At 42.3% G+C, this 27,947-nt stretch overlaps 1 protein-coding gene across 6 annotated transcripts in view; it reads right to left on the bottom strand.

Moving 5' to 3' along the window:
* Positions 1 to 1,712: 1,712 nt before the first annotated feature.
* The window catches only part of NR3C2 (nuclear receptor subfamily 3 group C member 2), a 198,138-nt gene continuing 171,903 nt past the window's right edge, over positions 1,713 to 27,947 (bottom strand). For 5 of the 6 annotated variants that reach the window (XM_072334931.1, XM_072334928.1, XM_072334929.1 and 2 more), the window contains 3 exons: positions 18,480 to 18,610; positions 14,467 to 14,624; positions 1,715 to 6,542 (listed from right to left, as the gene is read on the bottom strand). In XM_072334931.1, coding sequence (XP_072191032.1) covers positions 6,387 to 6,542; positions 14,467 to 14,624; positions 18,480 to 18,610 — 445 coding nt within the window. In that variant the 3' untranslated portion in view covers positions 1,715 to 6,386. Of the gene's footprint in view, positions 6,543 to 14,466; positions 14,625 to 18,479; positions 18,611 to 27,947 lie in introns of all 6 variants that reach the window. The other variant, XM_072334932.1, reaches the window with a different exon arrangement.

Here is a 27,947-nt window from a genome sequence, read left to right as displayed (position 1 = left end):
TTTGTTGCTGTTTAAAACGTGCAGTACTTGTTAGATCTTGTTCTGGTTGCTTTCTTCCAAAATTTTCAGCTCTAGCTCTGTTCTTTCTGCATTTCTTGTTTCTTTTAACTGAAATGGTTTACGAAGGTGGATGCGTAGAGTAAAAGACAATATGGTGCCCCTTCAGTCCAGTCCTGTGACCCTGTTTGCCTTTAATTGAGGTGCTGTGAGATTCCTCCTACTGCTGGATCCATTCAGAACCCAAAGATGAAAACTCTGCTACTGGGGAGTGGTGCGGTGAGCAGAAGTAATGCTAATTCAAACTTTCTCACATCCCAGACCTTGTCCAAAAGCAGCGGTGTGAGTAGAGCCAGATCTGATCTGGCTTTCAGGTTAACCACGCTGCTTCTTAGGAATTTAGCTGTGGTAGCTGCCTTCCAGCATATAGTTTTCCACATAGCCTGGTGCTGGGTATGGATTTGTGCAGCTGAGTAGCCGTGGCACCTCTCATGCCTCACTCTCACTGTTGAATAGCTCTGTAAGTGATGCCTGCACACCGACTGTCTGGAAGTAAAGATTAAAGGATGCTAAAGAAAAAAAATCTTACCAAAAAAGTCAGACTCCTTTTCCAGCCTTTGAGATTCTAGTTTTCTTTCCTAAGGATAGGCCTCAGGGTTTGTCTCCCATCTTGCTTTTCTATGGTTTGGGAAGTGTAGTGTTAACTTGAAGCAAGATGGGAGACAGGAAATCAGCTATGGGGAAAGCCAGCTGAAGGGCTGTCTGGCTCTAGCCTGGCAGCAGGAGCAGCACTGCTCAGCACTTCTGGGCTCAGTGCTCTCCCAGGGAGCTGTTCTCACATCCCAGCTGTGGGTTTGGTTTGAGCTTAATCCGCAGGCAGGGTTTCCCCACCCTTGCAATGCAATGGTGACTGTGAGCAGTGGCATGTCTGCCTCTGTTTTCAGAATCTGAGACTCCCTGAAGCAAAGGGCTGACGCAGGCTGCAAAATGGGGAGGGCAATTTAGGAATCAGCTGTTCTGTGCTTTTTATGCAGAATGACGTTTTCTTTGCCCTGGCTGTGGGAACAGAGATTGAACACCTCCACAGGGGACTGAAGTCTAACATGTGCTTGCAGAATAATTGATGGAAAAGCTGAGCCTCCAGCCCACTTGGGCTAAGTAGGAATGTGCAGTATGTATTACTCACTGGCCGGCACTCGGCTCTACTCCTTGGCTGGGCAGCACTTTCACTTTGCTGTTCTCCCTGGGGCTTTCAGGCTGCTGAGTGTTGTTAACCATTGTCCTCTGTGATGGTCACGGTAGGTTTCCTGCTGGTGTCCAGTACTTCACTGCGTTGAGAGAAAAATCTCATGACTGATTCATCTGCCCTGTAATGAAAACAAGTAGTTCTGCTGCATGGCTTACAACTTTTGCTAGCTGAGCCTTTGTAATTAATTAATTGCATCATAGAAAAGTCTCGGGGAGAAATCTGCAATTTCATTGATCTGTTCCTTCATTTCCTTCTTTTAAACCATTTCACAGTTCTTACCTGGTTTTCAATTTAATGAGCAAATTCCATCCACTGCTGACAGAGGGTTTGTGCAGCCTGTAAATGCACCAGAGCCGTACACAGGGTTATCAGGAAGCCTTCCTTGGAGTCGAACCTTGTTGGCTCAATATGCCTCAAGCAAAGTTCTTTCCAGCAGAATTCATCCATATGCCTTCATCCGCACTTGTAGTAACCACAGGTGAGCACCAAATAATACATTTAATTCTATTGATATCTGCAGTTTAAAATGTTGTTTTAACCCTTTGTCGGATGGCATGTTTTACCTATCAAACATCTTTGAAATGAAAGGGTATTTTTCACTACTTTCTATCTTAGCAATACTTATCGTACTTAACATAAAGTCCTGTTCTCTGTAGGTACCTGAGAGAAAGCAGTGTCCCAGCTTGAGGTCAGAGAAGAAGTTTCATTTTGTTTTTAAGTAGCGATAGCATTTTCTTATTTCTAGAACAGCATATGACAGATACATCTGCTTCCAAGCAGATGGGCAATTTTTCTGACAATTCAGCAAACAGAAGGCAGGTGCAAGGATTTTTGGCAATGGAAAGTTTGTGTGACTTGTTACTATTAAAAGAAACAAAAAGCAAAGTGCAGTTAGATGGTGGTCTTGCATCACAGCCCCGAGCTTCATGCTGAACTGTGTGATAAATATTTAGGGGAGCACAGAAAAAAACGGCATAGCAAGAGTTGTGTTTCCTTCCCACTTCTGACTTTCTTAACATAATTGGAGGATGCCCAACTCTTGAAGAGGCAGTTTATTGACTTGAGAAAGCTTGTGTACGTGGAGCATTAACTCCGTATTTCCACAAAGGAAAAAAACAGAAACATCAGCGGGGACAGCAGCCCTAGGATAGCTCAGGCTGGATGCCAGGCTTGCCCAGGTACTGAAGGTTGTGGGGTTTGCTTTGTTGTGCAGGATGTGGTTGGTGTCAGTGTTGCCACTTCTTCCTTGGGAAGCACAAGGACCCCGATTAATTAAGGGAACCAAACTCCTCAAAGTTGGGCATTTCTTAGTACGCCCTGAGCACAGACACTGCCTGGCTGAAATAGAGCTGGATAAAAGCAAATCGTTAGCTGTATGGGGACAGATGTTACATTGCACTGTTAGTTACTGTGTTGTTTGATATTGTTTCCAAATGCACAGAAGTTTCTTTCTAAGGTTATTGCTGCACCAGCAGCTGAGATTAAAATGCAAGAAGTACTTGCAATCAAACCAGTTTAATTCATGTATATTTGTACAATTTATATATATAAAAAAAATAGGTACTTGCAGACATTAACATAAAGACCAAACAATATTTTCTATTTATTTAAAAAGCTTTAAACATACAGAAGCAAACCCCCTAATTATAAATGCATCATTATGCATAGATGTTACTGTTTACACCATACTGCTGGCTGCTTGTATTTTTCCATCCAGGAATCTAGTTAAACTCCAAGAGTGCTTAAACATTCCTCTGAGCTTCCTGGCCTCAGATCTGCTTTGCTGTCTATCTTATCAAGTCATTGACCTCCAGCTGAAAACATTGCTCTAAAAAAAGAAAGTCAAATCTTTAATAAACAATTAAAAGTGCATTAACTGTAGAATTGTTTTAATTTCATAAATGCTTAAACAAGTCAGTGAAAAACACCACCCTGTGAATTAGCTTTTTGCATTACTGATTGTAAAGTATCGTTTTAATAAGATTTTGCTACTGCAAACTTTAGTCTATTTTATTTTGTGCAACCGGTCAGCTGCACGGTGTGTAGTATTCCTGAAATACCCACTGCAGTACATTGACACTATTTTACATTGTTAACTGCGTATACAATGCTCTTGCTGTATATCCCCCTCCTTTCTTACAACAAAATAATTTAGTTCAATGAATAGAAGCCCACTTTTAAAGGACGTTTTCGTTTGTCTTGTATTTTGCAGGAGACAAATGCCTATTTCATTCTAAACAAATTCAACATAACTTCATGGTAGCTGAAAACCAAAGGTTTTGTTTTCTGCTCTATGCAGGTTTAGATAAGAAAAAAAAGTGATGGCTATTCTGCTTGTGTCCTTGCTAAGAGAATACTGCCTCTTGCAACATCTATATCCAATTGTGTCTATTACTTCAATGAGCTCTGGCAAAAAATAATAATCAATGAATGGTTTCATAAACAACAGGTGATTAAAGTAAAGGATTTATTATAATCTGCTTACAGTTGTTTGCAAAGACAGACATACGTTTTTGCATAAAGATATAAATTGCTTTTTAAAACTAATTTAGTGTGTTTAATTATATGAAGTTTCTGTGAATTATGAATTGTACCAAACCAAGATTAAAAGTAATAAGGTACAAAAATAGGAGCAAACAGACAACAATTTGGACTGGGACAGGCATTTAACAGTGAAGTGTAGAATATGGCTTTGCTATTTTAATCAAGCAAAGTTACTCTGAGACAGAAAAGGAGGCAGTAACTTTGTTAATATAAAAAGCTGCTGCAGACTGTATTCACCCAGAACCTGGCTTTGAAATTTTCTATTTTAGACTAAAAAAAAAAAAAATTAATTAAAAAAAAAATTAAAAAAAAAAAAAGGAGAAAAGATGGATGTATGACTGTTTCTTTACTGTAAACAACCGGTCTGCATGCTGTGTATCTCACGCTGGAAGTTTGGCTTTCATATTGCTGTGCAGGTCAGTATTTAAAGATCTGCCTATGAATTAGACTTCCAAAATGCAAATAATATATGTATGTATATATTTATATATAAAAAAACCCTCTCTGAATACAGTCTTCACAGGTAACCCATTGCATAAGGCAGGTGTCATTTAAAAAGACAAGTAGCACTGACTGTCTTCAGTGCACCAAAGCACACCTCAAAATTTGGAATCAGAAAGGGTACGTAACGCCTATTGGACCACTGTTTCAAAGAAATGCTACATTCTGACTGGTCAAGGGACAAATCATAGCTCAAAAACATCAGTGTCACCCAGAGAGAACACTACAGATTAGGACTCAGGAAAAAAAAAACCTATTCTATTTAAGTTAGCATACGGTAGCAACAGTTGAGCCTCAGAAAAGTTCATCTGTCCTCTATTCTACACCAAAATTTTGTATTCGTTTATAAATTCTGAAATACAGTGTAAATCACCTCAAAAAGGTTTTGTTCACAGTCTCGTCCTAGAGAAAACGTTTTGAGACAAAATCAGACCGAGCTGAACGTGTAGCGTCAACAGTTTTCTTTTCCGTGTGTTTTGATTATTACAAAAGTTCATACAAAATTAAATGCGCTTTGAGTTTACCACTAAAAATTCTACTCTGCTGATCTTCTCGTATCGGTACCTTGCTATCCCTCTTGCCAGTACTTACTGTCATGATCTGCATGTTCCCTTCACCATAATCAGAAATCGTTCTCCTCAAACTGAAATAATAATCTGACCTTCAAAGACGTTTCATGTATCCAGTATTCGAAGGAAAAAAAACAAAAACAAACCGAACAAACAGCACAATTTGGGAAACATTAATTAAAAATAGCAAAATCATTCAATGGCTTGTCTGCCTCTCCTCCCCTGGGAGACAAAGGGAGTAGAGGGTAGGAACTCGCGCTATCATTACGCTGGCAAAAGCTTTGGAGAGACTGTAATTTGTCTTGTTAAATGAAACCTTCGTAAGTGGCAAACACAAAACGAGTGTCGTTTCCTACAGAAATATGAAGCAGGATTTCCAAGATGTGCTCATCACGTACACTTGCAAGCGAGACAAAAAGAGAGAAAAATATGGAGGAAAATAGAAAGGCTTAAATACAACTGAAAAGGTTAAGTGTGGTTATTTACAACAGATACTATAGGATGGTAAATTAGATATGATGCTAAAAAAGGCACAGCTTTCCCTTTCTTAAATACACTGTAAACGGTTCATTATGCATGCAGAACATTTCACTTTACAAAAAAATTACCTTGTTTGTTTAGACAAAGATAGTACTTAAATAGTCTCCAGCAAAATAGAGTTCTTTCAAAAATACTTTCCCATTCATCCTATTAACCATTAAAGATTTTTTTTTGTCTCATTTACAAAAGTTCCTTACACCTTATTTCAGGTCCTTCACAATTTATACATACAGCAATGTACAGTACAGCAAAAGACTGCAAAAAATTATTTGTAAAGCCAGCACAATAGATACTATAAATTGATACCAGGGCATTTGTTTTCACATCTTATCCTTCTTAATTAAATAGTAAATGGACACTTAACACAGTGTATATCATCTAGGGTGGGATAACATGGGATAACAAATGCCACAGGTGGGGATAACAGAGTATTCCACACCAAATGTTCTGTTATTACTTTACACAGTAGGGTTGTTTTTTTTGTTGTGTGTGTGTGTATATACGTGTATATATAGAGTTTTTGTTTGTTTTTATTATTTTTTTTTACAAGAAAAGAATATTAATGCCCCATATTGACTTTACGTTTTATGTGCAAACCAAGGGTAAGCTTTAAAAAGTTCTCATTAGTTCTTGAACCCTTTTAAAACAAGCAAACGATACCAGAAACTACATGGCATATTTAAAACTCCATCTGTTAAAATATCAAAATCAAAGAGTTATTGACTAGATATGGCTTTTCATCCAGAGGAACAGGAACATTTTCTAAGTGTTTTAGGGTTATGGGGTAATTTCCAAACATCTAGGTCTTGCCAAATCCAAGTCAACTGTTTTCCATTCCCCAAACCCTTCGTATGATTTTAGACTATTCAGAGACTGCAGAACAAGTGTAAATAGCATGTTTAAAATATGGTTTCTTGGGTCCTTCATGGGTGTGGAATAACACAGGGAAACTTAAGGCAAAGTTCTTGCGTTTAAGACATTTTCTATCACTTCCTGTGAAAGTACAGGGGCTTGGCATTCCCAGATTCCACCTTTGGTAGCTGGTCACTGATGATTTCCACCAGCATGGCTGGAAACTCTACTTTCAGTGCCTGAGACTCTCGGAAGGTGTAGAAACAGAATTCCAATAAGTCACTAACAAGCTGAAATACAGAAAGAAACAATTTTTAGGCAAAATGAAGAGAATTCTGCATCCAAACAAGAGCTTGTTGACAATGAGAGATGATTATTACCAAGAAAATGGTATCTTAATTCAACTCTGACTTGGATAGTCCATTTACAAGCAACGAAGCGAAAGACAAACAAAAGTTCTCAAATCTCAAAGTGCTGCTTCACTGTTGAAAAATCAGCTAATGAAGGGAAACCGCATTACCACCACCGAGCTAATTTTTCAACATTATTACACTTTGCATTTCACTAAGAGGTGAACACCTAGAGGTTGATATCAAAACTGTTGGTGCTCCGCACATCTATGGAGGTATAGCCTCCTGTCCTCAGGGAAAAGATCAGCCATAACCTACAGTATCTTTACATCCCAGCTGAACACACCAAGCTAATAAACATTTGTATTCATATGTAGATACCTTTGTAAAGCATGCACATACCAGCCACACTTTCTGTTTTCTTCTCCTTAAGCTTCCAGAGGCACTATTCAAGGAAGTATTAGTTCCTTTCAAATATGAAGTTCTCTGGTTTTGCTAACAGCATGATGTGTAGAACTTAAAAGATGAGATAACAATTTCTAAGGAGTCCCTCGATGACAGAGAAGGAAACTTCTATGATACCTCAAGTACTGAGTTGCTCAGTGTAGGACCACTGCACCAATGTGCACCTTATGCTCAGCAGCAGCAGTCCTTTACCAGATACCATCAGCTTTCTGGTTTGTGGAGAAGAAAATACTGCAGTGTCTTACAAGCACCAATAAATTTGGTCAGGATTCTACCTTGTCTCAAGTTTTGTCTTTCTCATTTGTGAGCAGCAGAGCTTTGTTTTGCTCTGTACCAGATAGGAAATGAACCACACTACATGAATTACAGGCTTTTTTATCTGTCTCCACACAAAATTGCAGTCTGCTGGTTAAGAAGTCAAAAATTACACACATTCAACTTTAGTGCCTCCTGTCCTTACAAAAGATTTACACATTTCTGCTCGTGCCATCATCAAATAAAAGTTTGTTGTTTCAGTTCTCAACACAGAGAGTTGTCCTCTGCAATAAAGGCCCAGTTAAAGAGGCAGGAAATAAAACTGTACTTCAGCAAGGCTGAAAAATAACCTCATACAGGCAATGTTGGACTGCCCTCCTGCAGCACCACACCGTACCAGTCATTTTCAGGACTTTCACGGCTGTTCTTGCAAACTTATAAGCAATTTATGAACCCTGAGGAAATGCTGGGATCACTGAGATGCATAACTTGCTGCTCTTGAGCACAACAAGAGTCTGTTTGCCATTGCTTAGTTTCTTCCTGATCATCTGGCATGTCATGAGGTAATGCTAATTAATTAAAACAGATGCGCGCTTAAGAAGTAGCATAGACAGAATTTGGTTTTCAAGGAAAATATGCTGATGTTCATAAGTTTAACTTCAGCCATTAGGAGGAGATTGTTCCTGCCTACACCATACGCAGAAGATAGACATCTTATTATTCTGACTCTTGGCAGACAGCCGCCATCCTATTGCCTCTGTCATCAAACAGCAGCACAGCAAACCAACCCTTATAAACCAAGCCTTGCTTGGACACCAAAAACAAGTACTTGCACACTGCTGAACAGAGAGGGGGCTGAGGCATCTCTGCCAGCCCTCGCCACCCAACCAACCATGTCATACCAGTGGCTCACCTGCTGCAAAATTGAAGCTAATTCCTGAAGCTAACTCCTGCCTTGTTATGCCAATGTTACAGTTATATTGGTATGCTGTTCTTTTAAAGTAATGACTTCAAGTGCAGTGAGCTAGGTATCACAGAAGGATATACTCAGAAATCATTAATTCTGCCTTCAAAGCTAGCTTATAGTCATATTAAGTATACACGAGTATGTGGACACGTAGAATAAAGGGGAACTGAAAAGTATCAGCATTTGTGAAGAGAGTGTAATCTGTTCCAAACAGTAAATGAGGTAACAGTGCAGTAGGGAAAACAGGAGGTGATCACAGCTGCTGTCATAACACAGCACATCATGAGCGCCACCACAGGGGAGAAGAAAGGTTAAATTTACCCAGCAAGCAAAAAAAAAAAATCATCTAGAACTCTAAAACTACTTGGTTTTGGAGCCTTAAGATTAATATGTTCTATACCGGCAGTCCTCTCAAATGTTTGGCCCCCTTATTCCTTTCTTAAAGCCAAGTTACCAGCTTCAACATACTCAACAGCAATCAGTCACTGTAATACAGCAACAGCATTCAGAGCTCAGAGTTGAAGCACGCATATCACGTGCGTAACAACCACTGTGCTATCATTAAATAACTGGCTTTAAAAGCTGCATTGTCTGGGGCCTAGTACTAGTGTTTTATAGATACATATGTATATATACATATATATACACATATATGAATTCTTTTAAGAAATGAATCAACATAGGAGAATCAGAAGCACTAAAATGTGAGCAATATGGTAAGGTTAGCTAGCAAAGGCTACAGAAATGACTGGCAGGAGGGAGAAGGAAGGCTGAGAACTGAGCAGCGAGCAGTGCTCTTCCCTGCACATGGTTCAAACATGCTCTAATGCTGCCCAGCAGCCTTGGCACCAAGGAATGAGAAATTCAGAGGTTCCATAGGCACTGTTAGTTTTGAAATCCGAGTCCTGCATCTGCAGCCCAAGCAACACTCATCTGATATTACAGCGCACCAGTTCACTTGATTTCTAAGTGCCAAGTAATTTAGCTACACCTCTGCATTAGAAGAGAAGCTCCCTCTCCAATAAGGAAATTAAAAGCTTTTGCTACTATTAGCTGCAGCCATCACTGACAAAACCTCAGCATTCTCACACCACAATGACAGTCCCAAAAATTTACTTTTTAACTTAACTTAATGGAACAAGTCTGTGCCTGTTTCCTATGGAGCTGGAGTGGTGTGCACTGGCAGGAGGCAGCTCCCTTGCGTCCAGTGCATACTCTGCCTCAGAACTACAAAGGAAAACCATCACCAGCCAAGTCTCAGCTATTCCATTACAAGCACAGCCCCTTTTGCTCCCAGTCCTTCAGAATTCCCAGGATCCAACTCAGTGATTCCCCTGAGGGCTTCAGCAAGCTGAACACTGCACGCCAGGATGGCTCGGGCAGTTCCTAAGAGGTATGTGTGGCCTTGCTGGATACCTCCTGGGTGCTCTGTTCCATCCCTATGAAATCTGAGACTGTAAATGCAAAGAGTGAAGTTGCCCACAGAACACAGGGGAAAAGAGGCAAATCCAAGGAAGGAAGCTTCTGAATGTAGCCATGCTGTGTGTTTACCTTATGGCATCATGGAGTGAAAGACAGATAAGAAGCATATGGATAAGGCACAAAAAGTATCTAACCAGAGCAAACAGGGAAGCCAGTTCTGCCTGGACAGGTGCATTTATCTCACTTAGGAACTGCACTCATTCCACCCCCCCTTCCATAAACAAATGTGCACAGAAACCATAGCACTGCAGGTAGCCTAGTTCTTGACAGTTGGACACGCCACAGAGGAACCTGAACTGAACTCAGTTTGTATACTCAGAGGATGCATGCAAATTCAGAGACACACCAATGAAATATCCCAAGCCCCTGGCCAGGGTAAGCCTTGGGCCAGGCCTGCCTTGTTCTGTTGGGAACGGGGAGCTCTGCTGTCCTCCAACAAACACCTCATACTGTAACAGAGGATACCCAACCACAGTGAAGGGAGCAAAAGGAGCTTTAAAGAAGCCCACTGTCTGCGTTAGGGAGCTGGGATCTGATTTCTCACTTCACAGACACATATTAACTACTACAACATGCACAGGCCTACATACATAGCTGTAGTTTCTGCAGTGGCTGCAGAGCGATGAGGGGTTAATATTCCCTCTGTGCACACAGAAACACCTCCCCACAGAATTCAGGTGCTGGGACTACACAGCTCATAAGTAGCGGGGCACAGCCTTGGCACATCAAGAGCAGCAGTGAGTGCACCCAGAGGTGCTGGCAACATCTGAGGGGCCCATCTGCAGCTCTGCGTTTGCAGGACTGAGTACATGCAGAAGCACATTTGCATCCACTGCAGCGTGCCTTGCAGATCTGCCCCTGGAGGAGCTGTGCCTTCTTCCCACTGTCAGCTTTTTCAGCGAGTGTAATCCTGGCTCTCTCAGCCTATGGAAAGATCCACCTCAGCTATAAAGTATTCCCTTCAGGAACCATAAAAAATTAATTATTCAGCAGCATGAGCCTTAAAGAATTTATTTTTGTTTGGCAGAAAATATCAACAAGCAAATGACAGAGCAGCACACAGCCTTGCCAAGAAAAGGGGAAGGTTCACATTAGGGTTTAATGTCATGGCATCGAAACAAAAGCCCTCTTAACTCAAAGCCTGTTTAGTATCAGCCAGATTGAAACCAAACTCAGCTTTTGTTCTGCAAACCGCCTAACCATACCCTAAGCTCTGTATATGAAACGAGGCTTGCCACACGAGATACAGCGCTTACTGCCAAAGCCAACAGGAGATGCTGAGGAGGCTCCAAATGAAGTTTCTGATACCATGTGCAGTACATCTGTTTCTAATGTTCCTGCATGCTGTTTGCCTGATCACACAGCGCCATTCACCTATGGCCAGGCACCATGCGTACCTCTAGCTGACATGACCAAGCACACCCCTGGACACGAGACTGAACCGTTTCCCTCCTGGGCACACATGGGCTGTCCTTGTGATGCTCTCAGCATGTAATGCTGTTGTGACACAAGGAAAGCAGGCCAGACTTAAGAGAAAAAGTACTTACAGCCCCTACATCAAGGAAATCTGTGGACTCTATTGCTTCTCACTGTGCTCCTAGAAGCTACCAGTGCTGCCATGCAACGACATGGCAACCAGCTCACCTCCACTGTCTCACCTATGCAGAGGAGAGGCACGCCATGCAACTGTGCTGATGCAGTCTTCAAGCACCTGCTGCTGCAGCCACTGCTTCCATGCAGCACCATGCAGACACGGAGCGCTGCAGCAGCGCACGGTGACACATGGGCACAGACCCTTGTTTGCCTTGTCTGCTAGGGATGGATTTCCATCTCTGAGCTTTCTGGGTTCTGCTTTGGTGCTCACAGGCTTTATGGATTGTTAAGTAAAGCTGCTAATATTTCCAAATAGTTCAGTGCCTACCTGGCCTTCTTGAAAATTCTCCATTTTCCCCTCCTCGGCACTTTCTTACCTGCACATATGTTCACTCTGTGGCTGAATGATTTAGAATGCAGAGCGATGTAAAACCATATTGTTTTTTGTTGTTTAGTTTTTTTTTTCCTTTCCTTCCTCACGTTACATAAGCCAAGCAGACTGTAACCTGATATTCCCATACGGTTTGTTTCACGTAGCCCTCAGAAAGACTATTTAAAAATCAGGTTGATAAAAGGAAGCGTGAAGGTGCAAAGCAGCGGTATTCCTTTATTCCTGGCTGCCATGCTCAGGTAAAAGTGAACTTCGCAATGGCGAGAAGCTGCTCTGCTCTGATGCAAAAGCTGGAGGCAGCAGGGGGGAACTGAATAAGCATCAACCGTACACAAATCCCTTTGGGCTTGTGCTGTAAATGCCATCGCTGTAGCTACGGCAGCATACAAACAGGGGACTTCAGCTCCAGTTAAACTGCTCAGCACCATATATATGTTCTGATCCTCTAAAATTATAATGGAGTAAGTTAAAAATACGCAGGTGACAGCTGAAAAAAGTGTTCCTCCCAAGGAAAGAACTGAGCAGAAAATTTGCATTTCCGTGGATGGAGCGGAGAAATCCTGCACTACCTGGAGCGGGGGCAGGGGAGCAGCTCTCATGGCTCATTAATATTATCACCGCTCTGCATTTGTTCCGATGGGCTTCAAAAACTGAAAACCGAAAAAATCCATTTTAAAGGGGAAAAATAAACAAGTTTCTTTGCTGAACTTCTCAGATAACGCCTCTGAAAGGAAGCGCTGCACAACCGGTCTTTGTGGAGGGGAATGCCGGCAATAGGACTTGCCTTGTAAAAGCCATTTGTAATAAATGGCTCTATTAAATGAAAAGCGACACAAAACCAGCTTAATTAAAAATGAAATAAAGCATAAAGCAGTCTGAGGGAGCTCCTCCTCTGGTTAGCTCAGCTTCCAGCGGTTAGTGCTGTGTTTTGGAAAATGTTTGTAGGATACTGTGGCATTCCCAGCAAGTGTGATCCTGCCACCCGGTCACCCGAAGCGTGCAAACACATCCACCTAAAACAACCAAACCTGAGATAGCGTTGATCCTCCAAAGGCTCAGAAAACCATCTAAACACAAGGGTTTGTGAGCTGCCCCGAGGTTCAGAAGTGAACATCTTGCGAATGATTTTATCGCCCACCCCCTTTCTTTCCACTAAAACACTACAACTTCCTTTGCTGGCACGGAGCAAGCGAAACCTGATCTCCAAAGAATGAGCTGTTACTGCAGTACTAATAATACTCTCCCTGCCTCCCACAAAGATTCTCAATGTTTTAATGAACAACAGAACAATATTTGAAAAATAATTCCATATGTACATTCTGTAAACAGACCTCGGGCTCTTATACAGCTTTGACCTGAAGTGCACTGTACTGTACTGCCTCCACAAAATTGAAATGTAAGTCAAGTACAAAGAAGTACATTTAAATTCAGGCTCCAAAAGCAAGACTTGTAGTTTCTTCGTGCAGCACATTTACTTTCCTTCCTGCCTAAGGTGGAATAGGACAGTTTTTATCCTTGCTGTAGTTTACCAGTTGTTACTGGGAGGTCATCCCTGAGTGCTACTGGGTTTCAGCCCCTGCCTGTGGGATGACACCTCAATGGCACCCAAACCTGGCTAAACTCACTCTTTGACCTCAGAAGCCCCCAGTCACTTGCTGACCGTGACAGCTTCAGAGAGAAGGGGTGCCAGCCTGGCAAGCTCCAGTGCCCTGAGTGCTCGTGAGGCACTGCAAACCCCCAGGCTGGGGCGAGTATCATGGCCAGTCCGCTTGTATCCTCACAGGGGGCCCACCTGAGGGAGAGCATGGGACGTGAGAGCTATGATCAGCAGTGATGGGTATGAGTGTGCCCACAGAGGTGTATCCCTGCCCTGGGGGACAGCAGGTTCTGCTATGGAGAGTGCAGTGCTACAGCCCTGCTGCTGCTCAGAGGGTCAGGAGAGCCAAATTGCTGTGCTTAGCACTCCCATCAGACAGAACCAGCTTATTTATTCCCAGCCTAATGTTAGAGACACCTGCTCTGAAATCATGAGCTGCTCCTGTGCACCAGTCACTCACCACAACCCTGAGTTGTACAGAGTTGAGGCACCCAAAGCCTGGGTGTTTTGGGACTAAACTTTAAGTTTCCTACTGTCATCCATGACATCTCGTAACTGACGCATGCAAAACAAACAACTAGCACTGGAATGAGACAGGACAGAAAGAACAGCCTAACAACACAGCATATTTTATACTTGAAAAAAAAACAGTTAAAGCTTTGAATAAACAAAATGGCTCCAAAGTCTTAAAACATCTTTTCAAGTCATCATTATAAAAAAGCCCACCTGTAAAAGATCAGCAAATTAATTCAACATTTATCAAGCAGATTCCCTGCATGGTGTGCATGCACTGTGGCTAACCAAGGACCACAGCTAACATCATTTTTGCAGCTGAAGAGCCTCTGATCTTAAAGGAATCACTGCCATTAAAGAGAGAAGGCAACAGGGCCCAGCCCTTAATGACTTGCGTTCTCTTATTTTACTTGGCAACTGACCTGGAATTTGTCTGTTAACAACTTTTCCCAGACATTTCTTTAAAGATGTGCTGTGATTTCTTTTGTTTTCTATTTTTCTTCCCCCCTCTCAGAGTTAGCACAATTAAAAACCACAGGTTTACCTTAACGGAAAGAATTTTACTCAACCTGTCTGCACTCCTTGAGGAGTTAATACTTACATCATGCATGGAGTCGAGAAGCTTAGTCAGTTGGTAGAACCTCTGCCAGCTTTGCCCAGAGTTACTTGGACATTTAGTTACCATCTTCTTTAGTTCTTTAATGTAATTTGCCCTCATTTCTTCAAATGCAGCTTGGCTTTTGAGACCATCCTTGGGAACTGTCATTAAAGAGACAGTCTTACATTAATATTAACTGCATTGCTTAATTCTTCTGCTGTGCATACTTAAAAAATCACACTAGTCAACGGATGAAAGAATTAAACCTTTAATGTAACATCCATAATTTTACAGACGCTGCTATGGAATCAATCAACATACAGATTTTCTAGTGATTCAAGCACCCTCTCCTCCTCTCCAGATCCGTGAGTGCAGACTGTACGACTGAGGACAAGATAGCGTCTCAGAAATACGACACATACTACCCTCGTGCTGAAACTGTTTTTAATACAAACCCAACCACACACACACACTGAGAAAGGCAGCTGTATCATGAATACTTCTTTAGAATCTGAAGATGCGATTTATCATTCTTGAATGATTTCCCACACTTCAGAGGGGAGGGGAAGAAATACAGAATTACAGCTGTGATGTGCAGGAATGCTAGAACAAGTGACATCAAGTAACATCTAACATTTCTTTGAACGATAGCGAGCATCTGTATAACACCCAGAACAGAGGGTCTTTATTCTGCATGTAACGAGACTCTTCCCCAAATAGGCACCCTGACCCAGGGTTTGACCAAAACACAGTTGCAGCCTTTAATGAAAGCACTTCTACTGTCCTATCCAAGTTGTCACCTGCCAAGGGAATCATTTCACCAATGGGCTAAAAGTGGAGTTCTGACACTGTCTACTGCAGCTGACTTCAGCAATGCTAACAACAAAAACAAATGCAAAGTTTCTTTACAGGCTATAAGTACTCGTGCACTCTAATGGGCTCTGCAAAGAAACAGGAATTACTTACTGTCAGGTCCCTGGGAAACTCCTGAAGAGGTTATTAACAACATCACACAAAATGTTTTCATGTTTTAATACCTGGATTGATTATCATTTAACCGTCGGATATTTCTATACTCTAAGCGTTAGTCTACAGAAGAAAAACAAAATACTACACTGCACAGGATTGAGCTTATTTTCTAAGCGAGTTGGAAAGCTATGTCAGAGTGAGCTGAATGTGAAGTTACTTATTAAAAAAGAAAAAGGGGTGATCTTCCAATTTAGCTTACTCTGATTTAACATCTTGACAGAAATTGTCTTGTTCATCCATCCCCTTCTCTTTGAAATCCTGTAAACTGCTTTCTATCTCACTGTAATCACATAATGAGCACATAACAACCACCCAAAGTGCTCAAGCAGAGGCCTTAAGGAAAAGCACTTGTTATCTTCTATCATCAGTATCAACCAAAGCAATTTAGCAGTGGCAAACAAGGAGGAATTCTGCCACCATGTGAACAGCACGGACTTGGGACCACCAAGTGCTCCATGGGGCACAAGAAGGAATCTTTGGAAACAGCCTAGGAGGTAACAGCTCCAACCTGTCTACCAGCTGGTGAATACTGACTGCTCTTTTCTATTTAAATTTTAAATTGCAGATGCCAAATATTTCCATCACTCAGCTGACAGAAAAGAAATAAACTGTCTGAAACAGATGTGCCAATTTGGTTAAAGCCAAATGAATATAGAGACATCAGTCAAGATGAGTAAAGCCACTGGAGCATACTGTGCCCCCTACGTAAAACACATGGGCTTTATAGTTCCTTTAACACAGTTTCGTCTTCCTAAGTGCTGCTTCAGCCACTCTTTCTTGGTCTACTGCTATATATTTTAGTGCTCTGTCTGAAAATTATTATACCAGCACCCTAGCCAGATTATTAAGACAGAAAGAGAGACCACAAATAAAGAGAACTGAAGCAAAACATGAAATTCTGGAGGTCTGCCCAGTGTTTCTGATTCTACTTATTACATGCAGCAATGCTTTTGGCAAGTTCCCAAAATCTATGGTCTGTGGAAAGCAAAAAACAATTGAGTTGTAATGTGTGGTTTCTTCCACATGTAAATTGAATGAAACTTCCTTGATGTGGTCATCATGAAAGTTTCAAAATAACTTGTACTCTGCTCATTACGGGGTTCAATAAAGAACTTAAATGAAAACGAACCTGAAGTTTTCTGTCATAATGTTGTACCGAGGTGCAATCATTGGAAACTAGGTTTGCTGCTCTCTCAAACGACACTTTCTGGGTTTTACCACTGTCTTCATTTCCCTTTTCTTCTCCTCTCTTTCCCTCAACATAAATATCTTGACTCCCCCAAAACAAATTACTGTTAGTAGGTGTTCTAGTGACCGTGGTGTGCAGATCAAAGGGACCCAGCTAGCTGGAGTTAACAGGTGAGGCTGATCTCACCTAGCAGAGATATAATACCCACATAATATTAAAAATACCTATTTTAAAGAACGCATACTACATTTTTAGAATGTATTAGGCTCTTTTTCTAAATATTCTCTATTTCTAGTGCTGGTTAAAATGTAGGAGGACCACCTTGCCAATCTAAACATGCTCTCAAGAACACTTTTGAGAGCTAAATCCCCCAAGCGCAAAAATACTGCAAGCTGCTTCTTGAAAGACTGTCAGGTCCTCACGGTCCCACTTTCCCCAGCAGAGCATCCCCTCCACTCCTTGGGGGAGCTGGGACTAGACCTTGTCTTTCTCCTGCAGGCACTGTCCCACTCCTGGGAGCTGGACAGCTTCAGCAGGAGGGAAGAAGGAAGCGAGACAGCCAAGCCCAAAAACTTACAGCCCTGGGAAGTTTCTATTAGCAGATCCAAATCCCCTCCAGCAGGGACAAGAAATGCAGCTTCATGTCTTCATTCATAGGCAAGCACTCTAATGTGCTACCAGTTGGGCGGGGTGGGTGAGGTCAGAAGGAAATGCACCCCAGACAGCGTGAAAGTGTCCGTCCCACCACTGCACCTGGGGGGACTGCCATTGGCCTTGACTGGATGCTGCAAATCCCTTTGTAGGCACCTTACTTTGCCTGCAGCAACTGTGTCTGTGCCACTGCAGAGGATTCAGCAAACTCCTGGGTGTCCTAACCAGCTGCTGACAGCACCCCCTGGGGTCAGCCTCCTCCTGCTTGCAACTGAAAGCAAGGAGCAGCCCCTTGGATCTCCTGCTCCTCCTCTCCCCAGTCAGGGCCACATCCAGTCCCTTTTTGCCAGGGGAATTCTTGCTTGCTGAGTTCACTGAAGTGACATCACGAGTGCTCATTAATCAGACTGATTCATTATCTCACTGAGAGGTCACCAGAGTGAATCTCACAAAAAGGAGCATGAACATGCACAGAAAAGTTTGTTTAAAGGTATTTGGCTTTCTCATCAAGACTGATGGGAAAGTACAAACTGCCTCTGCATTTATACAATTGTATTGGGACTGAAAAATTTTCAGTAGTTTTAGCAGGAGAATATCAACTGATCTGCCAATTAGTACATAGTGCTATAAGTGCACTGAGATTTCCTATTTAAAAAAAAAAAAACAACACCCACAAAGCACGACACTTTAGAGAAAAATAAAGCTTTCACTGTCACTTATTAAACTTTCAGAGTACTGCAAATGGGCTTACCGTGCTCAGTTCAGTACATCTTCTGATCTTGGAGGTGCCATTAAGTCACCCAAACCACTGGCTTTGAGCATTGAGTCAGGGTTAATCCCAAATCCCCAGATTGCAAGACAACGTAGTAGTTGCATTTTCTTGGCATGTCTGGCTGACTACATCTGTTACTGAACCAAGAGAAGGACCAAAGCCCCTTGCCCTGCCACTTAATCTGAAGTATCAAGACAACTCCCATGGTAATGGAAAGCGATACCTACTGATAAATCCTATGACATATAAACAGGCTTTTCCTGCAGGTCCGCTGGAAATAGACGGGCTCTTTTGTTTCACCAGTTAAAATCACTGCACCTCTCTGTGATTTGGAATATGTTCAGGTATTCCCATGAAACTATGAATTGAACTTACCTGTACTCAGCAGCAGCAAAACTTTCATGATGGTGTACTCCTCAAAGCTGAGCTGTAAGCGAACAAACTGCAGACTGATCTGATGCATCCTCTGGCACAGTTCAAACATTGCAGACTGGCGCATCCGCTCCCTGGAGTGAGGAAAAAAAAAAATCCAGAGGATAAACACATGAGAACACAAAGGGTACAAGGCAGTCTGAGCAGTAGGAACGTGAAACACAACCTGATAATCAAGCATGGAGGTCAGTGAGACAAAGTGCAGCTGCCAAGCTCAGGTCGGGTGAAGGAGCTGTGGATGAGGCCGGGATCCTACCAGCCCCAGGGAGATGCCTTGTCTCCCTGCTCTCCACAAGCAGAAAAGTCACCGAGTGTGGCTAAAAGGTGTCTGAATCATCTGTGTTTGCTCAGCTCCACCATGGCAGCTAACATCGTGACTCTCATCATCCCAAATAATGCACCCTGCAAAGACACAGCTGGCAGGTCTGTAGAGTGAGTAAGCACTTTAACAAAAAGCATAGCACAGTGTTTGACTTCATGTTACGGCCTTCACGTGTACTGAGGAGTCTGAAGTCAAAAATCTCTGGGGACAGCCATAGCCAGCAGCACTCATGCAATCTTTCCCAAGTAATCTCCTATTCCAAATCCATGAATCTCTTCCTCAAAATACACAAGGTCTACCCTTCAAGAACACATAGGAAGGACAAAGGGAAATGATCTTCCAGCCACTGAAGATCTTGTTAATGTGCTACACTGGATCTCCTAGTGGGAACTACTAGATGAAATTGTTGCAGTGGTCTCATATTCAAACTCTAAAGCGCATTAAAAATGGATGCATAACAAGATTGTTCGTTAATACAGATTTTTGAATGTCACTTGTAAAATACTAGAAGTGAACGAGTTATTCTTAGTTTACTTTTCTTTCTTCCCACATGCTTTAATGCATCTAGCTTCAGATTCTAACTCTGTTCTCATAGGCAGCCCCAGGCTAACCTATCCAGCACAAGTTGCAGGCAGAATTTGTGGGTTTTGTTTTTTTTGCTGCTCTTTTGAACATGCTATCCCAAACCACAGAAGTTAAAGCAAAGAGTCACTGAGAATTGCCTGTCTCATTCTGAAAGTAAGATATGTATGTGGGTATTTAGATGAGGTGCTATAATTGCTCAGAGACCACTACTTTTTTTTTATTATTTTAAATGCTCAACAACAATTGTCTGTATTTCTTCAAACACTTTTTCACGTAATTGAGGAACTGGATGAAGTTCAGCTAATTATTTTAACCAAGCAACAGGCTTTTCAAATACACAAATTGGCTGGTGAATGAGAAGAATCATACTGTGTGCAAACAAAGACTTACGTAATCTTCCTGGTGTTCTATTTCACCACTGCCAGAGCAGATTTTATTTTCCTCCTCCATACCAATAAAACGGACTCCCCATTGTTATATGGGCTCTACACTTTTCCCCTGCTCCACCCTTGTCTTGGGACTAAGAACTTCCAGATTTTTTTTTCCTTCAATAGTAGTAGTAAATGCCTTGTTTATTTATTTTTATTATGCATCACGGACTGCAGGGAAGTAAACAAATAGAAGAAAATAACCTTTGAATGTTGACTGAAATACCACTTGGTCGGGCCTTTTAGCAGAGCAGTGACTGCTGCTGCTTCCACAGAGCACTGCAGGCACAACGGGCTGCTGCAGAGGACACACGGGCAACATTTGCACTCTCAATGCCAATGCTTGCTCTGAACACATAGTGAGACTCCGAGAGATCCCCAGAGGGCAATTTCTCTCCTCCTGCTCCCCTCCCTCTGATCGAAATAACCAAACCCTGCTCTAGCATGGTGATGCTGTGCCTCCTGACTGATGCTGAGGTTGAAAGGCAAAAGCCAGAGGGACTGTATTTTATAAATACATAAAAATTTACACCTCAGAAGTCTACCAAATAGGAGTCAAAGCAAGACCTATGCAGTACGCTCATTATTACCTCCCTGAGGCACAGAAGACAGTCTCCTCAGCCTGAGAACATCACGCAGCTTTCAGCACCACTGCCTGCATTTGACCTCCACAGACAGGGGAAGTACCAGAGCTTTCATCTGATACCACAAGCCACACAGCAAATAAGATGAAACATTTTGAGGTTTTGTCTCAGGTTTCGTATGCTTTCACTAAACAGTGTGGCAAAACACTCTCTGTGGCAGCTAACCTAGAAGTCTCCCGACTCAAGACCTTCTTTTCTCCTGCTCTGTACATTTCGTGACATTTTCCACTTGATCCCTGAACTTTTCCTGTGTGATCGTTTTGCTTTCATGGATGATGACGGCCTAAATAGAGGAATTTTAGTAAAAGTCAGTTTTCTGTTCGTCTTTTAACCATTCATTCCTTTATCTACTTGAAATACCTGATGATATTTTATCAGATAGGTAGAATGATATACAGCACTAGTTACAAAGAAGGCTGATTTAGTGTACACCGAAGCAGTACTTTTAAATCACTTTCCTTCCTGAAAATCAGTTGATTTATTATTTAGAAGTTATTGCTAACTACAAATTATGCCTGTTTATGACTGTTTAATGTAAAATAAGCACTTTGTGGAAGTTTACAGTATCGAACTTTGCACTAGATTTTAATGCACACAGTGTAAAATAAGAGAGTGCAGAGCTGTTGGAAAACTCAAATGCTAACATCAAGTGTCCTAATACAGTGAGAATAACAACAAAAGCCATAGAAACAGCGCAATTATTGAGATTTGTAGGGAACACTCAATTCAGGGCTTTTTGATATAAGATGAGCTAAGCTATTTCTTCTTTACTGAATGCCTTATCTAAGAATAAAGACCACCACGCCCTCACAAATGCCATTACGGTCATGGGAAGAAAGTGAGGTAGTGTTCTATGCTGCCCAATTTTAATATATATATTTATTTATTTAAGAAAAAAAAACCAAACAAACCACTGCAAATGTCTTACACAGCATATCTGCTCCTTGACATAGAAAACAGAAAATATGAAGATCTGGAGTATAAGGGCATGTATCTTGATGGGAATATTTAAGAAGTTAAGTACATTTAAGTAATAAAAGGCGTGGAACCAAAGCTCTGAACCTGTTTTGTGGCTACTCATTCAAAAGTGGTGTCATTAGCTCAGTTTAGCTTAATCCTCCTTCATAATAATATGATTTAAACTTTACACCTTAAGTTAATCCATCTTAAGTTCCCTGAGTGTCTCCTTACAGGCTTAATGTAATGCTAGGATCACATCCTGCCTGACCTCTCCTGAGACCTCAGCAGTGGGGGCAGTGAGAGTGGCCACGCACAACCACAGCAATTCCTCTCATCTACTGCAATTTCAATCTGCCTCTGTAGAGCTTCTTTTACCACCAGCCTCCTTCACTAACTGGTCACTAAATGACTTACTATATCCCTGCTGGAACCAGAGGGCAGCATCCTCCCCTTCCTTTCTACTGGAGGAAGACAGTGCAAATGTCCCAGCTGCTGAAATCCCAATGACATGGCAAGCACCTTGGCAGTAGAACGGGGTGATGCTGTGGTTGGGTTTCTCTCAGTGAACAGCAGCAAACACACTGGTACGCAATCAAGAAAGTCCCAGGTACCTGCCTGAATATTTTCCACTCTACCCTGTTCTAAGCTCAGGCTGTCACGGTACCAGTCCCAACACAGAAGCCTGCATCATTGTCAACTACACAGAGAGAGCTGAACATGTGGAGGAGAACATGGCAAAACAACCCAGCACTCCTTCTGCTCCACTATCCCATGCAAGCAACTGCACTTTTGCATAGAAGTAAGTGACCAGGTAAAAGCCTCGAGCAGCTGGCACACAAACAGGACAGGTGCCCCAAATCACCACAGAATGAGCCACCCAGCTTCAGCAGAGGCACACACTTTGAGCAGTCACACCGAGAAGGAGGAACTCTCAGGTTTATTCAAAGCATCCTGTATACCAAACTAGCCACACGTCTCATAAATATCTTCATGTGATCTTTGCAGAAACCCAACAGCCACAGCAAGACTCATGCAACTACTGGCATGCTGTACAAATATAACTTGTTATGAATAAATACATTCTAATTTATGAAATCAAAAAGTTGAGTACTGTAATGCTCATTAGGTATGGAGACTGTTACTCTGTAACCAAACAGAGAAACCTGCACATCAAAAAAATATTCACTCAAAGGCAAAACTCAGCCCCAAACCAAACCATGTTTTATAGACTTTCTCACCGATACTATTCAAAGCCACTGCACGTCTTCCCAGTCAGGGAAAGGAAGAAAGGGGAACCTGTGGTGGGTGTTCTGAAGATTCATCAGTACTCAAGTGGCATGCTGATAAAGCTGAGAAAAACTGGGCAAAGACATCCTCTTTCACAGCACCTCAAAGAACACACAGGCAGCTGAGCTAGTCCCCTGGCCTCTGCAGCTCAGAAAAGACTAGGGAAAAGATGCAGTAACTCTTGTAGCAAAGATACACTTTTGTGTCAAAGACACACTTTGTGCTTCCTGAGTTTACTTTTATTCCCTGTAATAACTGTTTCCAATTTTATAATTAACAGCCTTTTCTTGCTAGGCTAAAATCTACCCATTTCAAAGTCATGCATCACCCAAAACAGTTTCACACTGTAACAAAAGCAAGCAAACAAGCAAAAGAAATTCAACCAGAAAACCTGCCAAAAGCTTAGAAGTAGAAACAAGTCCGGAAACATCAGAAAGCAAGGTATGCTTTCCACTATGCCAGAAGGGGTTTGGCAGAGAGGAGTGAAACATCATCAGACACCCTTCTGGCAAGGCAGGCAAACTGCAGATACATGGGGAAAAGACCAGGGACACAATATCACAGAGTTCCCCACTCAGCTGTTCAAGATGTCTGATTAGAAATGCCTGTGTCCTGAATCATCTTACCTGCTCTAGAAGGAGTTGACTTCTCTGGAAAAAGTTTTGAGATCCTTGGGCTGAGATGAAAAGAAGCTTATTATTATCACTGCAACTTATTCCTTCTTAGTGGACAGTTTTACTTCAACTCCATCACAAGATACAATGGAAAAACATGACACTACATAGCAAAATTTGAACCTGTTCTTCAACCTAAAGGGGCTATCACTGCACTGCTTTGTGTGCGGCAACACTGAGAAACACACTACGCATCATTCTGCTCAATGGACTGTGCCCAGACACCTGTTTCCCATCTTGAGGCCATTATAAATGCAACCAAAGTCAGCAGTGCTGGAGCAGCATCATTAAGTTATTGCACTGATCGAAATCCAAGACAAAACACATGCAGAATTCAGACAAAATTCAATCATGAATTTTCATTCGGAACTTATTCAGCATTTTCCAGCCTCTGCTTACTCTGCAAGCCCTGCAGAAAGAGAAGAAAACATGTTTCCTTCAACATACTGCCTTCAACCCTTAAAGGTTTAGAGCCTTCCTTTCAAAAGGAAAATGTATGTCAGCTCGCATCAATGGCAAATGCAGGCACCGAACCCTCTCAAAAATTAATTTCTGTCATCAGTTTTAACTACAGAGAAATTTGGGGTATGCCCACTTTCCACATAACTTTGTCAGTGAGCCAAAAAAACCCACAAGCACCAAGCACCCCTACTTTGACACCACCAGTGACTTTCTCGTGACCATGAGGCAGGCAGTGCTTTCCCTAAGCCACCCTGCAGGTGGCTAAACAGGCCATGGATAAATGCAGGCTGGTAATCAGTTGGTTCATCTAGGGAAGTGCCAGCCTACAGGCAGCACAGAGGTGACTTATTCAGCCAGCTGTCCTGCTGCCTTACACAAGGTGCCTGGTTACAACATCACAGCCCCTGGCTGATGGCTCTGTTTTGCTGGTGGAAACCGCTACCTCCTGCCAGTTCCGTGGGAAAAAATGGAAAACAGAAAAGTGCCATTAGCTCAGCCCTTGGTGACAACAGCCTGTGTTTTCAACACACTCCTCCACCTTCCCAGGGATTTTGAATGACACCACTGAAGTGCCCTGTGCAGCTCTTGCCGATGTACATACTCCTTCACACAGAGGCAGGCAGATGCCCCCTCATCCTTCCTGCCATGTGTATCTGAGAAGAACCATTATGCTGAACACCGGTGGACAAGGAAGCTTACCTTAAGATAAAACAGCTCTAAAGACATGGCTGGCCAGGCACATAACCTTGCCATTTTTTAAACTGAACTTAAAGGAGCTGTTTCTGAAAAGTGAAGTTTTTTGCCAAGAAAGTCCTCCTGATGCTCCTGGAGAATATGACCCCATGTAACTGACACTAAGGAGTTTAAAGATGCTTTAAGGTTTCCAGCTAAGCTTTTCCCTGCTATATGCCTATGTTGCAAAGGAACTGGCAACAGCTTCATTTGCAACAATCATTGCAAAGAGCTTCAACCCCCAGACAGAAACAGAAAACTTGTATTAAAATCTAACCTAATAATCACTGTACAATTCCAAGCACATTAACAGCCAAAGAAGCCCCAAGTATCTGCTGCAATTAACGGTTAATTATGTAGTTAATAGAACGCTGATACCAAATGCTCTCTTTTGGTTTGCATTTTCATTCTGAAAGACGCAAATCACAATTTAAATGAGCAAATACATAATTACGCCTATACCAAAATTCTTTTTAAATACTGCATTCAATAATAAATGATGATAATGTACACAACAATAAATATTCTTTTAAAGTTCATCAGAGAAAGTTATCGTTAGGCAGAAATGGTACTAATTGGGTATCATTTTATACACATTATGCAAGGGATCATTCTCACTTGCAGTGGTTCATCAGCAAAAATGCTACTATACTCCACATGCTGCAGCAGTTCTCTTGTACCAAAAACGCCTCAGAAATCAAGACTTTGCTCAAGCTGTCATGCAAAGCCTTGTACTCAGAAGTTAGCCAAGACATGTCCTCCTCTCATACCAGTTTATACAATCTACTTCCGAAGTTTCCCTTTCATCTGGAAGATAAATATTTAACTCTACTGGGAAAGGGATGAAGGGAAGCACTATGAATATGAAAGGCATTTAGAGACACCACAGAACAACTCATGGAAAGATTAAAGCAGCATCACGTTCAAACATAAATTAGAAAGGGACAAACCTCCTCTCTATCCTAACCCTTCGTGCCAAGGACCTCGAGGGAAGTGGAAAGACATCCTCCCAAAAGCCCTCTGGATGTCCTGGAGTCATGCAGAGACAAGACTGAGAGAGAGCATAATTATGCCAAGTTAAATGTAAAATCATTGGGCAAATCTTTGCGCTAAAGTCATAAAAACTAATAATCAAACCCTTTCAAACACATCATAAGCTGGAAACCTGCCAGAACATCCACTGGGCCGTGAGATGATCAGATGAAAATGAAGTGTCTGAGAAAGATCAGGCCACAGCAGAAAAGTTAAATAAAACCTTTGCATCAGTGCTCTCCATAAAGGAGTCCAGAGAGGTTCTGCACTTGCCTCCCTTTTCAGCAAGTGTGAGAATTAGTTTCAGACTGAAGCGTGCATAGAACAAAGGTTAGGAAAAAAGTACAGTAAAATGAATAGTAATAAATCATCAAGACCAGATGGCATCCATCCATAAGTCGTAAAGTAACTTTAATAGAGAACTGCTGTACTACTAACTGTGATGCACAGCTTATTGCTTAAATTGCCCTTATAAAAAGTGTGCAAGGTGACAAATGTGACTGATTTCATAAAATGGGCCTTGGCATAGGGAGAGAGCAATCAAAACAGCAGAGGCTAGAATGAGAGAATCAGAGTATCACAGAATGGTATGGGTTGGAAGGTACCTCTAGGATCATCGAGCTCCAACCCCTCTGCCACATGCAGGGCCTCCAACCTCCATATCTAATACTAAACCAGGCTGCCTAGGGCACCATCCAACCTGACTTTGAACACCTCCAGCGATGGGGTATCCACAACCTCTTTGGACAGCCTGTTCCAGCACCTCACCACTCTCTCTGTAAAGAACATCTCCCCGATATCCAACCTAAATCTTTCCCCCTTCAACTTAAAGCTATTTCCTCTTGTCCTGCCATTATCTACCCTTGCAAAGAGTTGATTCCCTTCTGTTTGTAGGCTCCCTTTAGGTACTGGAAGGCTGCAATGAGGTCACTCTGCAGCCTTCTTTTCTCCAGGTTGAATGAGCCCAGTTCCCTCAGCCTGTCTTCATAGGTGAGGTGTTCCAGTCCTCTGATCATCTTTGTGGCCCTCCTCTGGACCCTCCTCAACAGTTCCTTGTCTTTCTTGTATTGGGAGCCCCAGAGCTGGGCACAGTACTCTAGGTGGGGCCTCACAGAGGCAGAGTAGAGAGGGACAATCACCTCCCTGTCCCTGCTGGAAATGGGAAGGCTATGAAGGCTATGTATCTAGCAAAATAATCAAAGGAGGGGCATTAGTAAGTACATAAATACGCTATAATGGAAGCAAGACAGTACAGCCTTGGCAAGGAGAGGTCATGTCTTACTCATATGCATGAACTCTGACAGAACAAAGGGCACCCTGCTTCGTGCAGGCAACGCCTGCTTAATGGGAATGCTTTGCACACACCAGGTCTAGTTGCATCCCACGTCCATATGGGATAAGAACAAAGCATGAACCAGCCCTCTGCTCCTTTTCTCCTTTGCCCTGGTTTCCACAGAAAGGAAACTGGGGCATGCAGCTTGGGCACGGGCTGCAGTACGTATTGTCTGCCAGCATGCCAGCACAAGGAATGACCGGTCTAGGACCTCCTGCACACTGTGCTCTGCAGCAGGAGGTAACGGGGATGCAGACAGGGCAGAGCTGGATTTTAAAGCTATTAAAGAGATCTCCTGAAAGCTCTTAAAGAGGGCTTAAGGGTAAGGAGGACAGCTCTCCGGGATTATTGGCAGCTTAAAAATAGAAGTCAGGGGATAATAACAAATGGATGTTTCTCAAAAGTACTGGAGGCTACCAGGCAAGTATTGCAGAGCTCTGCACTGAAGCTTGTGCTGAGAACTGTACTCATACATCATCTGAGGAAAAAAAAAAATCAGACCTGTGCAAGTGACAGAGTTTGCTGATGACTCCAGACAATGAAATCGGGAACTGCCTGTGAAGGACTGCAGAAAAATCTTGCAAAACTGTGAGGCTGGCTGACAAAACTGAAGGTGAAAATCATTAATTGCAAGACCATGCAGACAGTATAATCATCTCTCACTATATGTATAATAATTGGCTCTAATTAACAAGCATCACACAATAAAGAGACCTATGGGTAATTTGGAGCAGGTTTTTTCTGTTTTCATCCTTTGAAAATGCTTGCTGGGTGTTTATTGGTGGTCAGAAGGAAAGCAAAGGGTGAGAGAAGAACCAAAAGCAAGACAGAAATTGTAATTTTGCCACCACATAAACCCAACGCATTCTGAATACAGTGTGTCATTCTGGTCTGTTCCCAAAATTAACACAGGGGCTAAGCAAAAGCACTGTAGGGGAAGATGAGCATGGCC

The sequence above is a fragment of the Excalfactoria chinensis genome, chromosome 4, assembly GCF_039878825.1.
Source record: "Excalfactoria chinensis isolate bCotChi1 chromosome 4, bCotChi1.hap2, whole genome shotgun sequence".
In the NCBI taxonomy this organism is placed as follows: domain Eukaryota; kingdom Metazoa; phylum Chordata; class Aves; order Galliformes; family Phasianidae; genus Excalfactoria; species Excalfactoria chinensis.
Note: the sequence above shows the minus strand (reverse complement) of the source record. Positions and strands in the feature narration are given on the sequence as shown.